This window comes from Sceloporus occidentalis, unplaced genomic scaffold (assembly GCF_023333645.1).
Source record: "Sceloporus occidentalis isolate IW3139 unplaced genomic scaffold, rSceOcc1.0.p SCAF_154, whole genome shotgun sequence".
In the NCBI taxonomy this organism is placed as follows: domain Eukaryota; kingdom Metazoa; phylum Chordata; class Lepidosauria; order Squamata; family Phrynosomatidae; genus Sceloporus; species Sceloporus occidentalis.
Genome location: NW_028317134.1, coordinates 1,819,965 through 1,841,785, shown reverse-complemented (window position 1 = coordinate 1,841,785; position 21,821 = coordinate 1,819,965). Strand labels below are relative to the sequence as shown.

Sequence of the window (21,821 nt, the reverse complement as noted above, 5' to 3'; positions counted from 1 at the left end):
TATATTTTATAGTATTATTATTATCTTTTATTTATATATAACGCCAACAAATTTCGTAGCGCTGTACAATGGGTGGACAGGACAAAACAAGTCGTATGTAACATAACAAATTGACTTACAGAAACAACAGGTGAGGAGGGCCCTGATCAAAGGAGCTTACAATCTAGAGGGATACTAAACAAACCTAAGTGATGGGTTTTACATAGGGAAATAAGCGATATATAAGTAACAGAAGCCCACACTATGGGGAGCAGAACGTCTTAATGCCAAATAAATAAAATTTGCTAAATTAACCAAATTATTATTATTTAGTAACTGCTCCCTGTTAAGTTGCTGGTTGTTATTGGGATGCTTTTGTAAAGGAGGTGGCTTCACAACAGGAAGCCTCTAGCCCTGCCGCCGTTTTGCCACTAAAATCAGGCCTGAGGACTTAAAATATCTCTAAATCTCTGAAAAATTGTTACACTGATTTCCAAACAGAAAGTACAACCTATAAGTGTTTTTGATAAATTAATTTAGTTACGCGAGTTCCCGTTAGACGGCCAGATATACCCTGAAAAACCTGGCATGGGCCAAGGGCCAGCTATTGGGGAGTCCAGATAGGCAATGACCAGCAATTTAAAGCAAGCCGTATTCACTAATGTGAACCTCTGGGCAACAGATATGAAAATCACTTCCCGTTACCAAACTCTTCTTCCAGCCGAGCGATAAGCACAATGATATTTTAATATAACGCAATTATTATGTCATGACGCAAAGACATTGAAATCTTTGCCTAAGAGGATAGTTTTTAATATGATATCTGTCAAAAGCAATTACCGACTGTAAAAAAAAAGTAAAAAAATATATATAATATAAAATATAAAATATAATATATAAAAAATCAGCGGCTCTCAGAGAGAGAAAAATATTAGGGGGCGCAGGGTGGAAAAGTACAGTGAATTTGCAGTAACTATATCATTTTAATAACGGCATACTGATCTCATACAGATCTCCAAGAGATCCTGGGAAACGTGATAGGAGGCCGTTCCAGGTCACTGATTGGCTGAAGCACCTCTTGGAATCAGGCAGTGAATGTTTATGAAGGGGTAAAGCCGATAGGAGTTAATAAGGACAAATGATTTTGTTATACTAAGAGTTTAGACTTTTAGAGGGGACATTCTAAACTACTAGCTAATTAGAGAAGTCAAGTTCTTCTGAAACAGACATCCATTCCATTTTTTCCTCCCTGTCATCTCCATTAGAATAAACAAGCAGATATATGGACGCGAAAGATACACAAAGAGCACAGAAGCATAGAAACAATGAATATGACAGCACGGAAACCTTATTTAGTCTATGGTCTTGCCTTCAGGTCAGGAAAATTCTAATTTTTCGTGAATCTGTTGTGAGATGCGGAGGGCCTGCCTCAGATCCAGCACAGATCCTATGATTTCCTAAGCCACACCATTATAATATTATATAATATAATATTATAAAATGTCCTCCACTGGTTGAAGATCTTTTTGGCCCCATGCATACACACACTCCCACTCATTCACAACATATCTGTAACTGCTGCTACGGCGGGATCACGTAACATTTACCCCGCTACACTCCTGCTCTTCATGGCAGGCCTGCCCTAATGCCCCTGTCTGCGACTATCATATATCTTGAACTCATTGTAATTACAAATGGCCTAAAATTCCACAAATAATTGGTGCTTATAAAAAAAAAAAACACAAAGCAGGTACCAACTATGTTAATGCACCCGCACAATCTACCCCTCTTCTTTAAAAACAAGCCATCCAGCTTTTGTGAACGCATTGTCAGTGCTAATCATTCGATTTAGAATGTATCCAACTTAAACTGGGCTTAAGAAGGTTGGCTTTTGTGGGTTTAGGCCAACTTCAAGGAAAAGGGTGTATACGTCCGCTGATTCCGCCCCATGCCATTTGTTATATGCTCGTTATTATCATTCTATACAGTAACGGGAAACCAAACCATTATCTTTCATAGTAAAATAGTAGATTTTGTGTGTATGCCATCTGAAATTAAAGTAAACTGGGCATCGCTGCCCCTTTAACAATGTCCCCTCCCCCTCTCTCTATACATATATATATTTGCATTATGTTTATGGGCATGCATATCTCCTATTGACTTGTAACCGCTGCACACATCACTTTTTGTTAATGTACTGTAACCGGATATATATATTGAAGATATCTGTGCCAGTAAGGCCAGAGCCATCACAATCCTCTTGTTTCCAGAATGCTAAGCCCAGTCTCCAGCTTAGTGCTAGAATGCCAGTAATAGATATTAAGGACCGTTTTTCTCATTAGGATAATATTACAAAAGTCTTGACCACTGTCTCTCTGATCTCGTTTTCCTCCGCCACTGAAGAAGCCAAATTTGTCTAGAAGTCGAGGCAAAGGCCGAGGCCAGAAGTGGGCAAATAGAAGGAAGCAAGGTGAGCAGGGAGTGGGGGGTTGTTAAAAGCAGCTCCCCTGGCCGGAGAATAAGGAACTAACTCTCAGGATTGTCGCGCTTCACTCGGAGACTCCGGGTCAAACCCAGAGAATTCCCACGTAAGCTTCTGGGGTTGTAGACCTTTGCTCATCAAAGATCAAATTTCGATTTGCAGGTAGAACTTCTGTGTCTTAATAGTAATTCATACATATAAAAAACTAAACAGAAATATATTGGAGTATTTTAATCCAAGTGTGTCTGTAATAAGTGCACTCTGCAGTTATTAAAGGACCCAGACAAACTTGGCTTGAAATATTACAATATATTTCTGTTTATTTTTCATTTAGAAGAATTACTATTAAGACACAGAACCTCTACATGAAAATCGAGTGCCGGCACCGGAAGTTGTATACGCGTATTGCGTAGATGTCCCCCGCCGGCCCCGCAAGACACCCGGGAGTCTCCTCTGGTAAGTTGGGGGGGCGGAGTGGCAGCATATCTCGGGGGGGGAGGAGGAGGACAGTGGCAGCATATCTCGGGGGGGGAGGGGGACAGTGGCAGCATATCTCGAGGGGGGAGGAGGACAGTGGCAGCATATCTCAGGGGGGAGGACAGTGGCAGCATATCTCGGGGGGGTGAGACAGAGTGGCAGCATATCTCGGGGGGGGGAGACAGAGTGGCAGCATGTTTTAGGGTGCGGCCTATATACGGGGGCGGCCTATATCCGAGCCAATACGGTATATTTGATTTGAGGGTTGCACTAATTATTATTTAGTTTGTGTAGTAGGCAGGTGTAGGGTTAAGCACATGGTGTACTTCTTTTTTTTTATTAAATCTACAGTGGAAAGGCTTCCCCAACACGTGCTAAGAAACAGCGTAAGAAAACACTCGCACAACTAATCCTGGAACCTCTAGAAGTACGTTAGACATAAAAACCTTAGAAATAAAAATTATTAAAAAGAAAAAAAAATCCTTAAACATATTGTCATTGCTGCATTTTATGGAACTGAAGCCAAGATGACGTCACTTCTAGAGCGGTATTGGCCCTCCTTTCAGTCTTTTACCCTCTTCTTTTATGAATCAATGTTTTTGTTCTCCATTCTTTGTAAGTTTATTGAAGGCTCAGCTCACGTTCTTTACCCAGTGCATAAGTAATTCCCCCCCAATTACAGGGATTCGCTGCAGCTGGCAGGTCCTTCTTGCCATGGTTGTAAATGAACAACAGGGAGATTTGGACTTCGTTTCCATAACCACATGCTGCCTTGATGGAAAGGCTTGGATCTGGATAAATAAAGCATTCCAAATTCTCACTGCAATTCTAAATGCTATCTAAATAAAGATGACACTAGGGTATTTACAGGGTATCAAATATTTGTTTTAATCATACAAGCTGACTTATAAGTTTCTAAGGAAAACGCAAAAAAAGCTGAATTTTTCTTGTGATTTTGATAAACCCAAAGGTCATATGGAAAATTGGAAATGTGTTCTAATTACTTAATGGCAGCTGCTTGCAATAATAATAATATTATCATAATTATTATTAATTGCTTACAGGAACACTCAAGTCATCACATGCACTTTAATGGTTATGATTGTTGATGGTAGATTAATGTAATGAAACCAGTGCTGAAAAGAACATTTGCTTGCCTTATTTTCCATGCTATTATTCTTCCGTTACAGTTTAGTAGGATGGTCTGTTCATAAATGCAGCTGTTTGAAAAATGAAAATAGCCCACCTATCTTCATGTAACTCTGTTTTTATGTTATATACATGTTGTTATTTGAATGGAATGGAGATTGAGAGCCGGGCTTTCTCATCCAACATCAGTGCCTGACCTCACAAACACTCTACTGGATGAATGGGCAAAAATTCCCACAGAAACTCCCCAGAATCTAGTGGAAAGCCTTCCCAGAAGAGTCTAAGCTGTTAAAGACGCAAAAGGGGGACCAACTACATATTAATGTCTATGTCTTCACAATGCAATGTCATCAAAGTCCCTGTTGGTGTAATGGCCAGGTGTCCCAATACTTTTGTCCATATAGTGTACGTGCGTGGGTATGTTAGTGTGTGATTGTCTGTATATGTGTATGTGCGTCTGGGTTTTTGGTATGTGTGTGTGAGTATGTGCATCTGGGTATGTTAGTATGTGTTTGTCTATGTATCAGTATATGTTAGTGTGTGCGTCTGGGTATTTGGTATGTGTGTGTATGTCAGGATATATTAGTGTGTGCGTCTGTGTATTTGGTATGTGTGTGTATGTCAGGATATGTTAGTGTGTGTCTGGGTATATGTGTTTGGAAACATGTATGTTGGTGTCTGCAAGTGTGAGTAGATAGATTAGTGTGAATGTCTGTGTCTGTCTTCCTTGGCCGGCCAGTATGTCTACAGTCCTCAGCATTGCCCGTTTCTTTTGTGCGTCAATTGTGTTAATTGATAAAAAATACTAACATGTCTATTTTTTAAAAGCATTTTAACTTTACAGCATTTTTTCAGACTTGCCTAAATCTTTTGCTCAGTACTGTATCCCAAAACAAAATACATGAATCACGGTGTATATTCATAGACTTATTAACGTGAGTGATTTGTCACAGGCAAACCATAGTTAGAACAGACCGAAAAGGAAAGTGTGTCACAGAATGTGTACTGCTTTTTAACCTACTTATAACATCACTGTTGAAATGAACTATGTAAGTTTTTATATCGATTTATGGTTAATTTATTAAAGAAATGACAGCATGAAAAGGAAAACATTGTCAGAAACATGGCAGCGCCATTCTGGAGTTGGGCAACAATGGGGCACCTATAAGGCCTTCAAGAACAACTTTCTGCTTAAACTCCAAAAAGCCACTTATTAAAGTGTAGGAATGAAGAGTGCCAATTGCGTTAAATTCCAATTACTGTAATAATCGCGCCCTGTTATTATGAATTCTTAAAAACACAATGATTTTATGTGATAAACTTTTTGTGTTTACCAGCAGGTTCCTGGCTTTTCAGAAGAAGAAAGGTATATTGATCTTGGTAAAGAGGCTGCGGGGGGGCTTGGGGGACTGACAGCAGATCACCCTCTTGGGCAATTAAACCCCCTCCAGTGGGCCACTGCTCTGATCTCTCCAAACGGCCCATTCACACTATAGAGGCTGTGCCCAGTGGGCTTTTTAAAAGGGGCTATGCATTTACGTCAAAGAGCACCAATATATGACATCATGTACCGGCGTCCCACAGTGAGGTCAGCGGCCTTGGAGGGGATGGATAGGGGTAACCTGTACATGTGGGTGGAGCTAGCCAAACAGGGGGCAGAGCTAGCCCCAAACTATACTGAGTAGAAGGGAAAGTGGTCAGCGAGTGGGCCTGACCTGGAGAAAGAAGAAAGTGATCTGGAGGCTCTAGGAAGCAGGGCTTCACCTCGAAGCTCTGGGTCAATCCCCAAGAGTTTATCTAATTTCCAGGTATACCCTAAAGAGCATTTACAATTGGAGCACTACAGTTACATAATTGCACAGGGAAGTTGCATCATTTCTGGACATATAAAGACTTTTACTTTTCAGGATATTCAGGTAAGTTTAGAAAATTAAGAGTTAAAGTGAATAACTGCTTTTGACAAATGATGCATTTCTGGAAGTGCCCCTGTTCTGTCATTTAAAAAGGTTTATAGACCAGGTCAGTTCTATTTCAAGATATAATTATTCCTGATCTACCACTGTCTAGATTACAGCTGGATATCATTCTAGTTTGTTGGAATATTTAAAAAAATACAGATGCCAAAGTCATATAAATTATCCTATTTGTGTAGCCCAATACAGCAACTGAGTTTTATCTAAATTGGGTGGATTTATGCTTAAAGGTGTATCTTAGAAGGGTTTTTAACACCTTGAAGTCTGTGATTGCATGGCGGGGCTTTTTTTGCTAGAAAACGTACAGGGCAGACTATTTTTGGGGCTTACACTCCACTTCAGCTGGGTGCACAACAGCTAACAAGTTCTCAAAAGTCAGAATCTTAAACCTTTCACTTACTTTGATTTCCACTATTGTGCCATCCTCTGTAATATGTCTTTCCAAGTAATCTGAAGACAGCAAATCACTGCAAAATAGCAAAAAAAAAAGAAATATTATTTGCCATTATCTATTTATACCAAAAGAAAAGTACTGGAAAAATAGGGTTGCCATATCAGCCATTTTTCCCAGGGCACATTTAAAATACACGTTCCTGACGACCACCTATATTGCTACCTCGCATTATGTGGAATGTATAAACTCACGGAAGGAAATCAATGACTTAATTAGGTTTATACATCTCTACTAATGCACTTTGCAAGGGGTGGTCAGCAATATGTAAAAATCAGATGGATCCAAATGTTTCATATGGCAATGCAATCATTTGCTAATGACAAGTTCTTCCATAAATATATCAGTCCAGTAACAAATTAACTCTTTATAAAATGATTTACTTGCACACACGACACCTACAGGGTGTATCTTACACTGTCAGACCGTGATCCCTAGCAGCAGCCCGACAGTGGGGTCTCTTTGATGATCAACCTTGGAAAACCGACACAAAACAAGACTAATAATTGAAGTTATTATACATCCTGAAAACGCCAAGGCCATGTGTCTCTGCACTAATGATCACAAGCTGGAATCTAGAAGTACAGCTATCGTAAAAAATGCACCCCTTATCGTGCTTAGAAGACTTAGAATGGAAAGGTGTTGTACAGCATACCCATTTCACCTTGATACTATAGGATTAACATATAGCGATATTAATGAATAACATCCATGGTCTAAATACATTGGGCTGATATATCACTAACAACCTTGGTTCACGGCACTCAATGTATTTTACTAGGGGACGCGGCTTTGCTGAGACTTCTGTGGGACTTTGTGACCTGTGAGTTCATTGGTGGTTGGGAAGGTGACATTAAGGCCAAGGGACACTCATCGTTGGAGGCTGTCATATCCTTGTTCAACTGATATTTTCCCATCTGGTTTTATGCATACTTTTTAAATATAAAAAAAAACAGATTCATAACATTTATAACATAATGACAATCTAAAATGTCAGAATGACCTTAACAAAGCCTTTGAAGGCAATCAATAAGCACTCAGTTTTGATACCTAGAATGATTTATTATGCAACAATATAATACATTTATGAAGCATAATATAGTTATTAAGCATTTATAACACACAATCAATATTCTGTGCGGCCATTAACAATAATGCGGAGCATATTTGCTCTTCACCAATATACTATATAGATATCAAGCCTTCAACATCCCGTCTAAACAGTATGAGAGCACGATATATAGTAATAAAAAATGTTCATTTAATTGGACATAATGTGGAAGGATACTTCCCAAGTGTCACTCTTTAGGAGGGACAGTCCTGCTTTTCAGGGCTGGCCCGACAATGGAGCCGAGTGGGGCAACCGCTCCAGACGGCACTTTTGAAGGGGCGGCACTTCCGCCCCAAGCCCTTTTTTTTTTTTTAAAGCGAAAGAGGGAGAAATGGGCACCGAGTGGTTTTCGCTTACCAAGCTATCAGTACCCGCTCGGCGCCCCTCTCTTCCCCCCTCTCCTTGCTGAGCATTACAAGCCGGCACCGAGACCGAACAGGGAGACTCGCCGCAGGACTGCTGAAAGGTAAGTACAAGGGGGGGGTAAGGGTAGATAATGGGGGGGGGCGGCAGGAACGGAGGGAGAGAAAGGGTAGATAAGGGGGGGGGGGCGGCATTTTAAAATTCGCCCCAGGCGGCATTTTGCCTTGGGCCGGCCCTGCTGCTTTTGGAATAAAATCCTTCCTCCCCCGATGTCCCTGTTTTCTATGCAGTCAGAAATGTTTGGTGGACATGAGACTGTAACGGGTTCACCAAGAGAGCTGCAGTCACTCCCAGGGATCACCCAGATGTCCCCGAAATCACTTCTGGTACCAGTCAGCATGCACACCTTGGAACCCTGCTATGTGTACCCAATAAGTGTACCTTGAAAGGAGTAGCGCAATAATGAACATTTTATTGTTGTAAACCATAGCCTCATACATCCACAGAATTGCATTAACATAGATAAACAGATACATGTATACAACCCTACCCAACCTTTAATTCCCCTGGCAGCAATCCTATTATTGGGATTATTTAAACAATGGCGTTCCTACCTGTGCTATTTTTGTTTGGCAGCCAGGCTGGAGCCATCTCTGAGTAGCTTGGGGGCCATGTATGACAGCTCATTCTGTCACAGAGTCTATCATAGCTTTCTACAGCCCTAAAACTCACAATAATGTGTGTTTGTGTGTATATATATATATATATATATATATATATATATATATAATACAAAAAAGGCATATATAAAATCATCTATGTAAAATTTATTAGAAATGCCTTATAAACAGTTACTATAGGAAACAATAGTACTTAAATAGTCTGGATAATGTCATGCCCCTGTGCCAAACCTTCAACCACACCACCTAAAACAAAAGTGTCTCTTTTTGGCGATCTGAAATGTTGGTAGGTGTCGGGCAGTAGTATACTTGGCACCTGGTACTTATGTTACTTAGACTTTTTAGAAAATAGTGATCTGGATCACTCTGGCTACAAATGGCGTGATGATGAAGCCCCCCTAATCCTCCATAAAAGCTGGAGCAAATAAATGGGACAACTTGGGCAAGAAGCTAACAACAGAATGTCCTCAGATACATACCCAATGATACCAGGTTCTTGGTTCCCATAAATTGCAAAACATTTGTAATAAACCAAATCAAGAAAAATGCTGATTTGTCAAGGCTCCTCTGTGGATTACAAACGGCTCTGACGTTACAGACTCTTCAGGAAGTCCTGCATTTTTTATGAGCAAGTAAGTCAATGTAACATGCAACAGCAAATCGGAAACTGATAAGAGACACATTTAAAAATTTCCCTTTATATACTACAAGAAAAAAACTTAAAAATCATACTTTAAATCATAGCGGACGTATTTCATTAGTTCAAGTGCATTAGTTAGAAACATAGCAACCAAGGAATAGAGCTTTCCTTGCAGGTTAAACAAGTGAAAACTAATCATAAAAGGTGTATAATAAATTAATCTCCCTATACTGGCAATTAGTAAATCTATTTAACAATATAAACTATACAATCATTTTCAGAGATCTACGGATGATACTTTTTTAGAGAAAATAAATATATTCCAGTGAGCCTCAATGATAACATATTGGAAAGGTGCAGGAGTTCGCTAACCAAAAAGTACGAAGGAGAGGTGGAAGGAACAAAAGAAGGAAGGAGAGGTAGAAGGATCAAAAGAAGGAAGGAGAGGTAGAAGGATCAAAAGAAGGAAGGAGAGGTAGAAGGATCAAAAGACGGAAGGAGAGGTAGAAGGATCAAAAGTAGGAAGGATAGGTAGAAGGATCTCCCGCTCGTTTAAGGAAGCCTTCTGCACATGCTCTGTATCACTCTCAATGAAATCAATGGGAGTAAGGCCAGTTATTTGTATAATTTAGTAAGCATTTATGATATTGGCTGCTGCCACTTGCATTGTCCCCAACAGGAGCAAATGTGAGACAAGCATGTCCCTTCAGACCTTTGCTTCAGCGCTCCCTAGCACTGCGTGCCGGCGATTCATTCTGAGCACCACGTCATGATGTCAAATCCTGGCGCTCAGCACTGTGCACCCCAAGGGACCACTGAAGCAGAGGTTTGAAGAAACAGAACTTGTGCTCCCACCACAGGATTGAACAAGGAAAAAAGAGACATGAGAAAGCAAATGACAGAGAGAACGAGAAAGGAATGAGATCATTTTAAAGATGTGGAGAAATGGGGGAGATAGGGATTGATAAAGAAGAGAGATAAACAAATATGGGAGGGGTAATGAGGTTGCATGGGCAAGTGTGAGCTAGTAAGTTTGTGTGTAAGTGCAAGCGTGAATGTGCATGTGTATGTACACTATTGTTCAAAAGTTTGGGGTCACCTAGAAATATCCCAATTTTTAAAAAGAAGCGCAAATTGTGTCTATTAAAATAACAAAATGGATCAAAAACACAGCACAGACGTTGTTAATGTTCTAATTGACTATTGTAGCTGGAAATGGCTAAGTGACCCATTTGAATGGAAGCGTAAATGTGTAAGGGTAGTATTTGTAAGTGCAGTGTATGTGTATATATGTGTATTTATACATACTATTCCTGTTTTGGGCCTAAAGGAACTCAAATGATTCACTCTAACACATGTTAAACCCAGGGGCACTATTTAGTATTGTTAAATAAGAAAAATAATAATAATAATGTCTTTGAGGTGGTTTGGTTTAAATGTATGTTAGTATGTGAGATAATCTGCACCATAATAACTGGGCAGAGCTAAATTACGGTAATTATGGTCAGAATTAAATTCTAATTAAAGGCAGAAAACCCAGTGTTCACCTATTGCCGTTCACTCACATCGGTGCATAATTTGCCGGATTTCTGATTATTGATCAGCGCTGCTGATCCCCGCTCGGCACGCATGACAAGTCAAGGGATTTCCTGCTCCGCGCTGAAATCAGCAATATGTTAATGATAACATTTTGCCGTGTAAGTAAGGCGGATACTTCACTAAAGCAATGCGTGCTTTACCCATAGGGTATCTTAACCCCCTGCTTGCCAATCAACTCAGATGCTACACATGGTAAAAAAACGGTGCCATTATAAACACTAGCATGAGTATTTATAATATAATGTTTATAATAGTTAAAATAGAAGAATATTAGCCTGGATCCTACCACTACTCCAGAACACATTATAATACTAACAGTAATGAACTGTAATGCAATTAAAAGGGAACCAGAAAGGAATGAACAGTAACCCATGTATGTCATTTATTACTGATATAAGACATTTAACATATCGTATTCCATAAAACAATTATTGGCTCCATAGCCAACAATTACCCACCGCAGCAATGTTAGTTTAGGATAGCTGTGTTAGTCCAGTAGTGTAAATTGAAAGCAAAATGAGTATTGGGATATAAAATAATACCTTTTTAGTAGACTAACATTCAATTTTAAGGACAAGTTTTCGACAGTATCAACCTCCCTTAATCAAGTCAAAAGCAGTAGTAACCACAAAACATCTAAGTAATCTGGGCAGCGGGCCTTCCTTTGTGGTCGTTTTGATCATTTGCTTTTTTATGCAGCCAAATGCGGTATCTTCCATAGTTACGTAGCTTAGGATAGCAACAAATTCAGGCCGATGAAACTACTAAAGTTAATCTCTTTTGTACCTGACCCTAAGGGGTTATTTTTTTTTTAAGGACATTTAATTGGTTTAAGTTCAGGTTTAAGGTGGTAGGTGCTTGGTTACTGAGGAATGTGCTAATAAATGAATTAGGCAAGTTAATATATTTTTGCTATTTTTTTTTTGCACTAGCTGTGTACAATTTACATACATGACGTTTTCCACTATTTTAAAAATTGTATTCATAAAAAATAAAAGTAGGTACATTAATTGACATTAATTGACAGAGGGAAGGAGTTGCCCTGATCCTGAAAGGGTTAAGAGTGCCCTGGGGAAAAAAACTATATAATTTGTGTGGATACCTTATAACCAGCCTTGGTACTTAAGGCGTTAAACAGTTGTCTTCCCATTTTTCTCTTAATAGAATCATTTCCTTGTATTGACAGTTTCCTGTGAATTACAGAGATAGAGTATTTTTGTATATTTTATTTTATTTATATTTTGCGGATTTGAACATGTTTTAAGAAATTTGATGATCAATGATTTGTCGAGGAAGCAGACAGGACACTGGAAAAAAATATTTTATATCAAAATCAATTTGTCTAAATGAAGCTGGATATTCACTAGTCATCGTGTATTCATGTGCGTAGGAACAAAGAGAGGAGGCTGACTAAACCCAGTTCTGCATCAACAACAGTGCTGTCCACAGGGCCAGACTGGTGATGGTGGGGCGACCTTGGCACTTTAAGGTCGCGGCAACATGATGACATCATTGTGACTGACAGCTGACAGATTTCTGAGACCGCAGGCTACGTTTTTAAGTTCACATAGGGCACGGCCAGCCATATCCAAGCTGGAGTGGCAGATCGGATGAGTGTGTGGCCCTCTAGGACAGCTCCCCCCCGTCCTGGGACCTTAAGGCCAGCAGCTGCTAAATGACATACATGTGGCCTCACATTAAAACACCATATCAGACACGTGAGCGGCAGCAAAGGTAAGAGACCAGACCTATCTGGGATCAGCTTACCTGGGATTAGCCCAGAAATACACTCCCCACATAATTAAAAAAACAACTATGCTGACACCACGTCTGAGAAGCATAAAAAACATTATATATATATATATATATATGTGGCTCGATGGAACATAATAAAGCCAATGGTTTATGTAAAGGTCTTCGGAAATGCTTAATAGGTTAACCTGTGAGCAGATGAACAGCCAGGTATTCCGCTTTTGCCTTTTCTACATGTTCCCTGGAGCATTTGCTTTCGCATTAGACAAGCTGTTTGGCTGATATTAAGTTGTATACAAAGCCAATTTACCTACTAAGCAACGTCTTTAAATTCAAGAATTAGTTGGGGGTGCTGATTCTTTAAGGTGGACTTGTGACCTGGAAAACATAGAATACCACCAGGCCTCTGTTTTACATAAAGGGGATATATCACAAAAAACATTATTGAATACAGAACTGACACCCATCCATCATTAGTGTTACTAAAAATGTTATTTGATGCTCTATTTTTAAGATGCAAATTTATAGTTTTTAGTAGACTTGTGTATTCATATTCGGGTGAACATGAAAACGAACACGAAGGGTGCATTTTCGTTGTTCAGCCCGAATACCAAAGAAACGAACATGGCGGCGGCAAACGTATATGAAGACGAAGACTTCGTGTTCGTCTTCGTTTACTAATCTCCGTGGTCCCTTCCCCATCTAGCCTACCTTATCTAGATGGAGGGGCAGGGAATGAGTTGGTAAGGTATGTATGAATGTAATGTAAGTATGTGTGTTAGAATGAGAATGTATGTATATGTGTGTGTATTAACGCAAATATGTATGTGAGCATTAATGTATATGTGTAAGTGCTTGTGTTAGGATGAATGTGTAAGTGTTTGTGTGTTAGCATAGATGCATATATGTGTGTGCTAGCATGGATGTGTAAGTGAGCATAAATATGTCTATGTAAGAGTGTTTGTGTGTTAGCGTGAGTGTATATGAGTGATTGTATGTTAGTGTAACTATATGTAAGCATGTGTATGTGTGTAACTGTGAGTGTGCAAGTTTGTGTGTACATCATGTGTGTGTCACTGCATATGGGGGGTACAAGGGGCCAATGGGACCATTTAGCTTTACTTGCCCCGCAGGCTAGAAGATGCCAGCCCTCCCCAGCATATGTGCATGCTATAGAAGCAGTGATATTAACTTTCTGTTCTTGCAAATAGCAATGCCTTACCATTGATGGATTTATCCTCATTTTAAATGTTGGAATGTCCTCTTCTGCTGGTCTATGTTCAAGCAGTCTTTGAACATATAAGGCCACTGCCCAATAGCGCCCCCCGCTGACCTTTAATGCTGCTCCTACAATGCAATGCTTTAGTATGGGGCTGCTAGTGTGGCATGCTGCTGCATGCATTTGATTTATCAGCCGTTGACCTTAAAGTGCCAGGGCTCATTTTTTTCTCCAGTCCATTTGTGGTGGGGGAGGAGAATGGAGGTCATTTTAGGACAGAAAATTGATTGATATGCTAATTCTGGCACTATTTCGCACAAATCTCAGGTTACCTCTAACCAAATAAGATTGACCAAAAACCCAAGCTATAGATATGCTTGATAAATGCAAGTAGTAATGCTAAAAGGTACAGTAGTGAAAAACTGTTACAATACAGTATTTCAAAGTGGTGACATTTGTACGCTTATGAGAGTGCCAGAACAATTATAGTGCAGTATTTCTATTATAAATGAGACAGCCAAAAATCAACAAATTTGTATTTTCATGTTTCCCCCCATAGTTCAGTATTATCAGCAAATGGATTCATGGCCACTTAGCCCGTGTAATTATGAGAAAACGTACATGAAGCAGTTTGTTTATTGCTGTATTTCTGGCAGCATTCTATTAATAATAAATGAAAACTCATCTGTGATTTTGCCTTCTCGCTGTAAAAGAGGTTAGCTTTTACATTCCGCTGCTGGAAGATTTGCCGCAGAGCTGAAATGATGGTGGGGGGCACTGGAATTATTTTCCAGCAGTTTTTTTAAATGGAAATTAAAAACATATTTAGGCTTCTGAGACTATATGCCAGTTGGCTTGAGGGCCTTATGCGTGATTGTTCTAGGACAAGCTCAGTGGATAAAGGTTTCCCTGACCCTTTTACGTGTACTAGTGAAGGATACCTTGTCAGAGAAAAAGGTCTGTTTATGAATGAACGTGTCTTTAAAAATCTCAAGGTTAATATTCATGAATACTCATTAATGTATCTGAAGTGCCAAATGGGTGTGACTTGCCTAGACAGAGGGAAAGACAAAAAAGTGGAGAGGTTCTGTCCATTAATATTAAAATTGGACATTACATTATCCCCTAATGATCTTGATCAGAAATTCTAAATATCATTTTTAAGATGTAACACTTTGCTAATAAGTTCCGAGTCCACTAAAGAAATATCCACTCACTGAATCCTGATGGGGAATAAGATGACTGCCGGCATTTTGCGGTTCTTAATATTGTAACCCATCAGGCTGCATGGTCACAATGTGATTGGGAGACCCTCCGCTCTATCACCACTTAACTCTCCTCCAATGTACAGGACTGAGAACTCCCGTTACCGTTAATATCACAAATGAGTCTGGTGGATGTTATGTCTGGAGGCTCCTTGCTGATCCAGATCTCTATGTTTGTCGGTTGGGACCATAAGACCCAGATTATTATATTATATCTTGGGTTTTCAAGATAATGAAGTGCATATCAGTCACTGGTACAGAAAATTCACAAATCTTTGCTTGGTAAGCAGAAACTCTGAGAATTAGACCTCGGGATTCACAATACTGATTTACAAAGTCTGTCTCCCTATATGCCATGTGTCTATACGGTATATGCACTTATCCTATATCCATCAGTCTGTGTTCTCGGAGAGAGTTAGGGCACTGGGTTGACTCGTTAAAACCCCGCATGTTGACTCTCTGTACACTCAGACCAGTGGATGGCAGGGTAGCGGAGACTCCCCATGACACAGATCTCAAGATGAAGATTTTATATCATACAGGTAAATGAGAAAGAAAGGAAGAGGTAAGTATCTCTATAGAGGAACAGAACTCTCAGGGCATGATGACCCCTGCATTTAACACCCTGTTAGCATTCTTAGAAACATAACATATTACCCCAGATCCTCTCTTTATAAAATGTGGTCTGTATTTATGGTTGGAAAATTCCCCAATTGAAAGCTAAACTCTAAGGTGAAGGTATTCTTATTAGCAACATGCAAACATCCAGCTATTGTTCTGAGAGGCGTCAACCTGTAAGTCAAGGTTGGGACGGTACTTCTGGAAATACTTTATTGGCAAAGAGGTTTAATACTCACTGATTCAGTTCTACATCCAGGATAAATGAAGATCCAAAGGCATCAATTTGAAAGCTGGCCTGCGCAACATGGGTGGACTGCAAAGGGAAAAAGAAATATAATTGGCATTAATAATTAGAAATAGTTTGTAATAACATATTCATACTGGGCATTTTATTATATGTCTTATCTGTCTTCTTTAGTGGACTACAGTGGAGTCTTTACTGAATAGAAAAAATTGTAAATTCACATAAACTTTTGGGACTCTAGAGGTCTCTTCCCCAGATTAGTGGTCGACATTGATATAAATAACAAAAAGCATCAGAGTGTATGGATTGTTTTGGTGTACTTCCCTGAAACATATAAGCACACAATCACAGATGTGTCATTCTAATAGAAGACACATTATTATTAATATGTATTGAATTATATGGCACATCATATTGCACAGTGCTGAAATTGGGGGTTATGTGTAAAACATGACCATTCCATTGGTTGCTATGGCGACAGGACCACTTTTGACACTTTGCACCAGAATTACTTTTAATCCTGATTGCTGTGAAAATTCACGTCTCCTTTCAACGTAGTGATTCCTACCATGACCATCAACTACTCTGCTGGATTCCCCCAACATTGGAAAGCCATTGGAGATATAATTCTCCTTCTCGGCTTCTGCTGACGACGTCATCTGCTCCAATGGTAGGTGTGTTGAAGCCAGTGATTGCTGACTAATAAATGCCAACCTCATGGGAGCTTTCTGAGAGACCGTGCAGCTGTCTACAGGCTCCAATCAAACCCATACAAGAGGAAGCATCCGTTAACCTTGGCGATCAAGCACTATTGATTGCTCCAGTCCCCACAGGAGCTTATCCATGCACAACTTAAGGGTCTCCTGGTCATTAACTAGACACATGTAAGATGAAGATGTTGAAGGAAGACACAGTGGGAGGAAGTAGCATCCTTAAAAAGAAACAACATGCCATGCCTTTTCAGCATATATTAAAACTGGATGTTAGCGGCGAAGAAGCCCCAGAGAATGATGTCCCACTTAATATATTCAGCATGCAGTACGGTTACAGATCACGAGTAGAGTATATGACAGAATCCCAGGAAATGCTGGAATGTGCACAGTCAGCTTCAGCGATTGAGGAATAAGTTGGCTACGTCTAAGAAACCTGACAACGTACCGAATGTAGAGGGACAACGTACCGAATGTAGAGGGGCACCATCATGCTCAGCTGCAAAGTCTTTTTTACGTATCCACAAGGGTCCTTCTTTAAGGGAGACAATCTATCAATGGGTCCCAAATGCTGGGGCTGTATTTAGTCACACTTCTTTGATCATTTCAAATATTAGGAGGTATGAGATGAGCTTAATTTAAAGGTACCGGTATACTCCAGCCATTAAAGTGTATATGACAGCTGAGCATTACCTGAAAACTAGGGGAGCCCTTTCCTGCCAATGACTGGCCGCTTTAAGGAGCGAAAATTGGTGTGAAATGCGTTGTGGGTCATTATTCTTCTCCTCTTTTACGTAGAAGACTTCATGTTAAAGTACTTATTTATATGTATATGTACTTGGATTTGAGGGGACACTAAACGGTCTTATGTTAAATTGACCAGATACCTGAAATTGGCCTCTACCCGATTTCTCTTGAAATTACAGATTCTGTGTAAGAAAACACTGCTATGTGCAGCTCAACCCCGTCCTTTCATAGATGGAGACAATTAATAATAGATGTTTAGACTGCATCAATGAGGTTTTAGGAAACTCCTATTAGCTAGTAACTATAAATAGGTGAGTAAATGTGAAAAGTAGAAGAACTAGTGCTCCATTGGTTTTCGGGAAATGCCCGATTGATTGTTGCGTGGATGGCAGTTGTGAAGCATACAAATGAACTGCTTCAAAGGGGGTAATTAATATTCACAAGACACATCAGTACAGTGTTAGCGCAAACTTAGGAGGCTGTAGTAGTTTGCTACGGATGGAGAGAACTGGGAGAGGATAAGGATTTAATAAAAGTCCTGACTTATTTCCCCTAGGTATAGGATTTGTTTCACTGCCCATTGTGTTTAGATTCTAAGCAGCACTTCCATGGGAAACATTCCAAGAGGACATTCCAACACTCCATGAGATGTGGAAATGAAGATGGACAACAGCAGGAATGTGCCATGTTCACAAACTCTTAAGGCTTAACTGGGTTTAGCAGTGAACTTATTCATGGCACGGTATATTCCAATAGTACGTTAGTCTGTAAAACAGATTTAGTTGCTGATATCAGGTAAAGGACTGTTGCAGAAATTTGGCTTTCCCTGGAATTAGGCACAAAGGGCAGTGGGGACCATGGGCCGGTTGGGAGGTCCTCTGATCACCTCTGACCAGCCCAGGGAACTCTGTTCTCATTTTACAACATTTCTCTACAGAGTAAACTAAAACTACTAATTAAAACAGAGGTTCCAAGGTTTCCGTCATTCCGGAACTGAAGCCAGATAAGGGAGCTTTACTTTTTTCACATCTCCAAAAATAAAACATATTATAAAATAAAGTAAGAAAGAGTCACACCTGATCATATTAATATAATATATACTATAACACTTAAGCTTATTCTAAACTAAGTTACTGTTAGCCTCTCTCCAGCAGGGGGCGAGCGCCTGCGCAGCCTGTGATGGACCACATGAGCCCATATAACATGGAGGGAAAGGAAAGGGAGGTAGAGAGAGAGAAAAAGAAGTCAATCAGAGCACTCTCTGTGACCTTAACCTCTCTGACTCTTCCTACCTGGGATGGTCACTGGGAGAGAGGAGCCGGCCCTGCGCTGGGTTAATCAGGTAATATCCGTACCTGCTGTAGAGCGGCTCCTCTCGTCTGGTGTCTGAACGTCTCTCTCATTAACGCAGAGCTCACAGGCTGCGCAGGTTATGACAAAAGTGGAGCAGCTCAGGCTACTACCAAACAACAAAGTCTACCACAAAATGGGGGCTTAAGGACCCTACCGCTCTGGGGCCCTTGGGACAGTCGCAGGAAAGCACTCTCATTGAAACCAATGGGAATGCTCTTCGTGCATGCACACAGAGGTCACAACATTCAGCTAAGCCAGCGCCGGAGCAGACCGGCGGTAAGTATATCATGAGCCGAAAACATCTCCCGCACAGAAAATATCTGGGTGGCAGACAGAGGAGAAACTGTGTATGGGGAATCCCACAAACATTTAGAGGGACATCTCGGCTATCGTATGTGTTAAAGTGCATATGATGGCTGGAGTGGAAGCTTTTTATTGATGAAGTTTGGCTGGCGCCTTTTCTACACATGATAATAAATCTGGTTGGTAAAAGAGAAAAAGGTGCAACTCAAAGCATTTCACATTTCAGTGTAACTAAATAAACTTTAAGGGAGAATAGCTGGTACAATTTTGCAAATAGGCAGCTATGGAAATATTTTTCACACAGACTGCTTAAATGTTATGTACTGTAGTATATTATATATTATAATTAACTTCACATTCATGTGTTTTACAATCCTTTTTTGAATATATGTATTGTGAAAGCTTTATAAAAATAAAATATGATAATAAATTGGTCACTGTCTCATAGAATACATTTTTCAATAAAGCCTTACACCAATCAAGGGCAACATGACATATAATGATACAGCTGGCTGAAAAGGATAGAACAAATTAACCCATGTATATGTCGCACCCTGGGATGGTGACCTTCCAGAAGATGAGAAATAAAGAGAGGTGCAGGATCATAGATGCTTGTGGCAGCTGGGGTAACTAGGTGATAAAAAAAATCAGCAGTGTGGTTCAGGGATGAAAGGTATCATAGGGATATGGGTGGAAGTACCAAGCCATCAAATCCAAAGGGAAGTACAAGAGTGAAGTCTGGCGAGACAAAGGCTGGGGCAGGTGGCAGACGGGGTTGGTCAAGTATACAGAAGGTCAGGATACCAGCGAGTTACAACAACAAAGAACTGCATGTTGGCATCGTGACCACATGTGACATACACCGGCTACGTTCATGATCTTCTGCCACTCATGGCGGTGTACAGACCTGAGTGAAGAACACCATCAAGGTATATTTCCTACCTATAATTTCTTTCTCTAGTAAAGCTATTAACTTGACCATTTTTATGCTTAGAGGGCTGTCACCTAAACCTAGCTATAGAAAAACTACAGAACCTGACCCAGCCCGAGCACTGAAAGGGTTAATCAATTTCAAACATTTTGACTGAGCTGCCCCACATTAAAGAGGGGATATGCAAAAAGTGTGGCCTGTTTGTGGTCCTGGAGCTCTACCACCCTACGTTATTTCCCCTGGCTTCATTGGATAATGTGGCCCGTGCACCAGCATTGAGGGCCCTCTCATCGTTTTGTTATAAAATGGGGTGGCTATTGAGTCCTGTGTGTACTCAGCCAGCCATGCATATTAAATAACGATGTGTCAATCCCTTTCCTTCTTTGGTCACCGGCTTCAAGTAAACATATCAACACACAATGTATTACATACATTTTAAGCCAAACATCAACCGAAACAGCAAATAGTTTACGTAAATACCCCCAATATTCCAGGTGTCCAAACCAGGAGGATGCGTGGGGTCAGAGGCAGGTCCTCCACCCAACCCCCAAGCCAGCATCAACCAAAGAGATCTAGGGTGACAGTTCAAGGGAGGACAGCAGCCGATGTCCCACATCACTGGGGACAGATTGCACGCAATGGGCTGGATGAGATCTCCCTCATAACTGCCTCACTCACACTCCGGAGATCTATGCCTAGTCAGCACGGTCTCAGTAGCGCTCTTTCCGCACCCCACTTGCCTTTTTGAGAAAGAGTACCGGGTATGACGTCGTGTCCTGCAGCACACAGAGAGCCGCACATCAATACACCGCTTATCCTCGCCCGTTGTAGTACAACGAAAACGAGCAGTAAGTTCAGTGGCTCCAATGGCTTAAATATAATTGCCCCTGCCAGTGTGCACTACTATGGTGTGACACCCAAGTTATGTATAAAAAAAAATTCTGGTGGAATGACAACTATAACAACCAATCAAACACAGCACCAAAGTAAGTTTGGCATACTTAATGTCCAATAATATCTCTGCTCCTTAAGCCACTAGCATACCAAGACACTCTAAGGAATTAGTGGAGGAGAGATCTCTGACCTCTCCAGCCGCTGTCGGAATTGTTGCAGAGATACAATGACAAGTGGCGAAATGCTACAAAACTGCTCGGACATGGGCTTTCCTGCTCATGGTTAAACTTTGGATCATGATGTAGGGTTGGCGCAGGAATAGGGTGAGAGCCTCCTCTTAGGGGTGGGGGGGTAGCCCTCTATGTTAAAAGGGCTATAATGGGCCTTTTTTAAATACTCATGGGTTTGCATGATTACCCCTTGTAGGCATTAAACGTAATGGAGCACTGGGAAATCTCTGCTCCTGGACCTCCAGAGGTTCCCCCAAACTACCTGCCCTCTGGGGTCCCCTCTATCCCTCAACAAGACATGGCATCAAAGCAGGCAAAACAAAAGGCGAGATTGGCCAAATGGTTCTTATCTGCCATCAAATTGTGGGTTTCTAATAGTGCTATCTTGTATCTTGTATACTTTTTGCTATCTAATATATTTCGGACTGCCTCGTCAGATTTACTCTCTCTCACATGCCAAAACAGCTGGAAAAGCAATAAAGACATTTTGAAGTTGAAATTATTACTTGTGACTTTCTGGGCAGATGATGCGGTAATGAGGATTTTTCCAATGCTTCCTTATAGGATTGAGTATCGCTCATTCCCAGAACACATTGTATTAGTCACATGGCGATATAACCTCCCTCTTAACTAAAAGTCACGTGTCAT

General features: G+C 40.5%; 1 protein-coding gene across 1 annotated transcript in view; it reads right to left on the bottom strand.

Annotated features, from left to right (window-relative positions):
• The window catches only part of LOC149280564 (disintegrin and metalloproteinase domain-containing protein 22-like), a 65,827-nt gene that overhangs the window by 42,149 nt on the left and 1,857 nt on the right, over positions 1-21,821 (bottom strand). Inside the window, exons 3-4 of the mRNA XM_089500412.1 lie at positions 15,998-16,074; positions 6,461-6,527 (exon numbers count right to left, since the gene is read on the bottom strand). Coding sequence (XP_089356538.1) covers positions 6,461-6,527; positions 15,998-16,074 — 144 coding nt within the window. The remainder of the gene's footprint in view (positions 1-6,460; positions 6,528-15,997; positions 16,075-21,821) is intronic.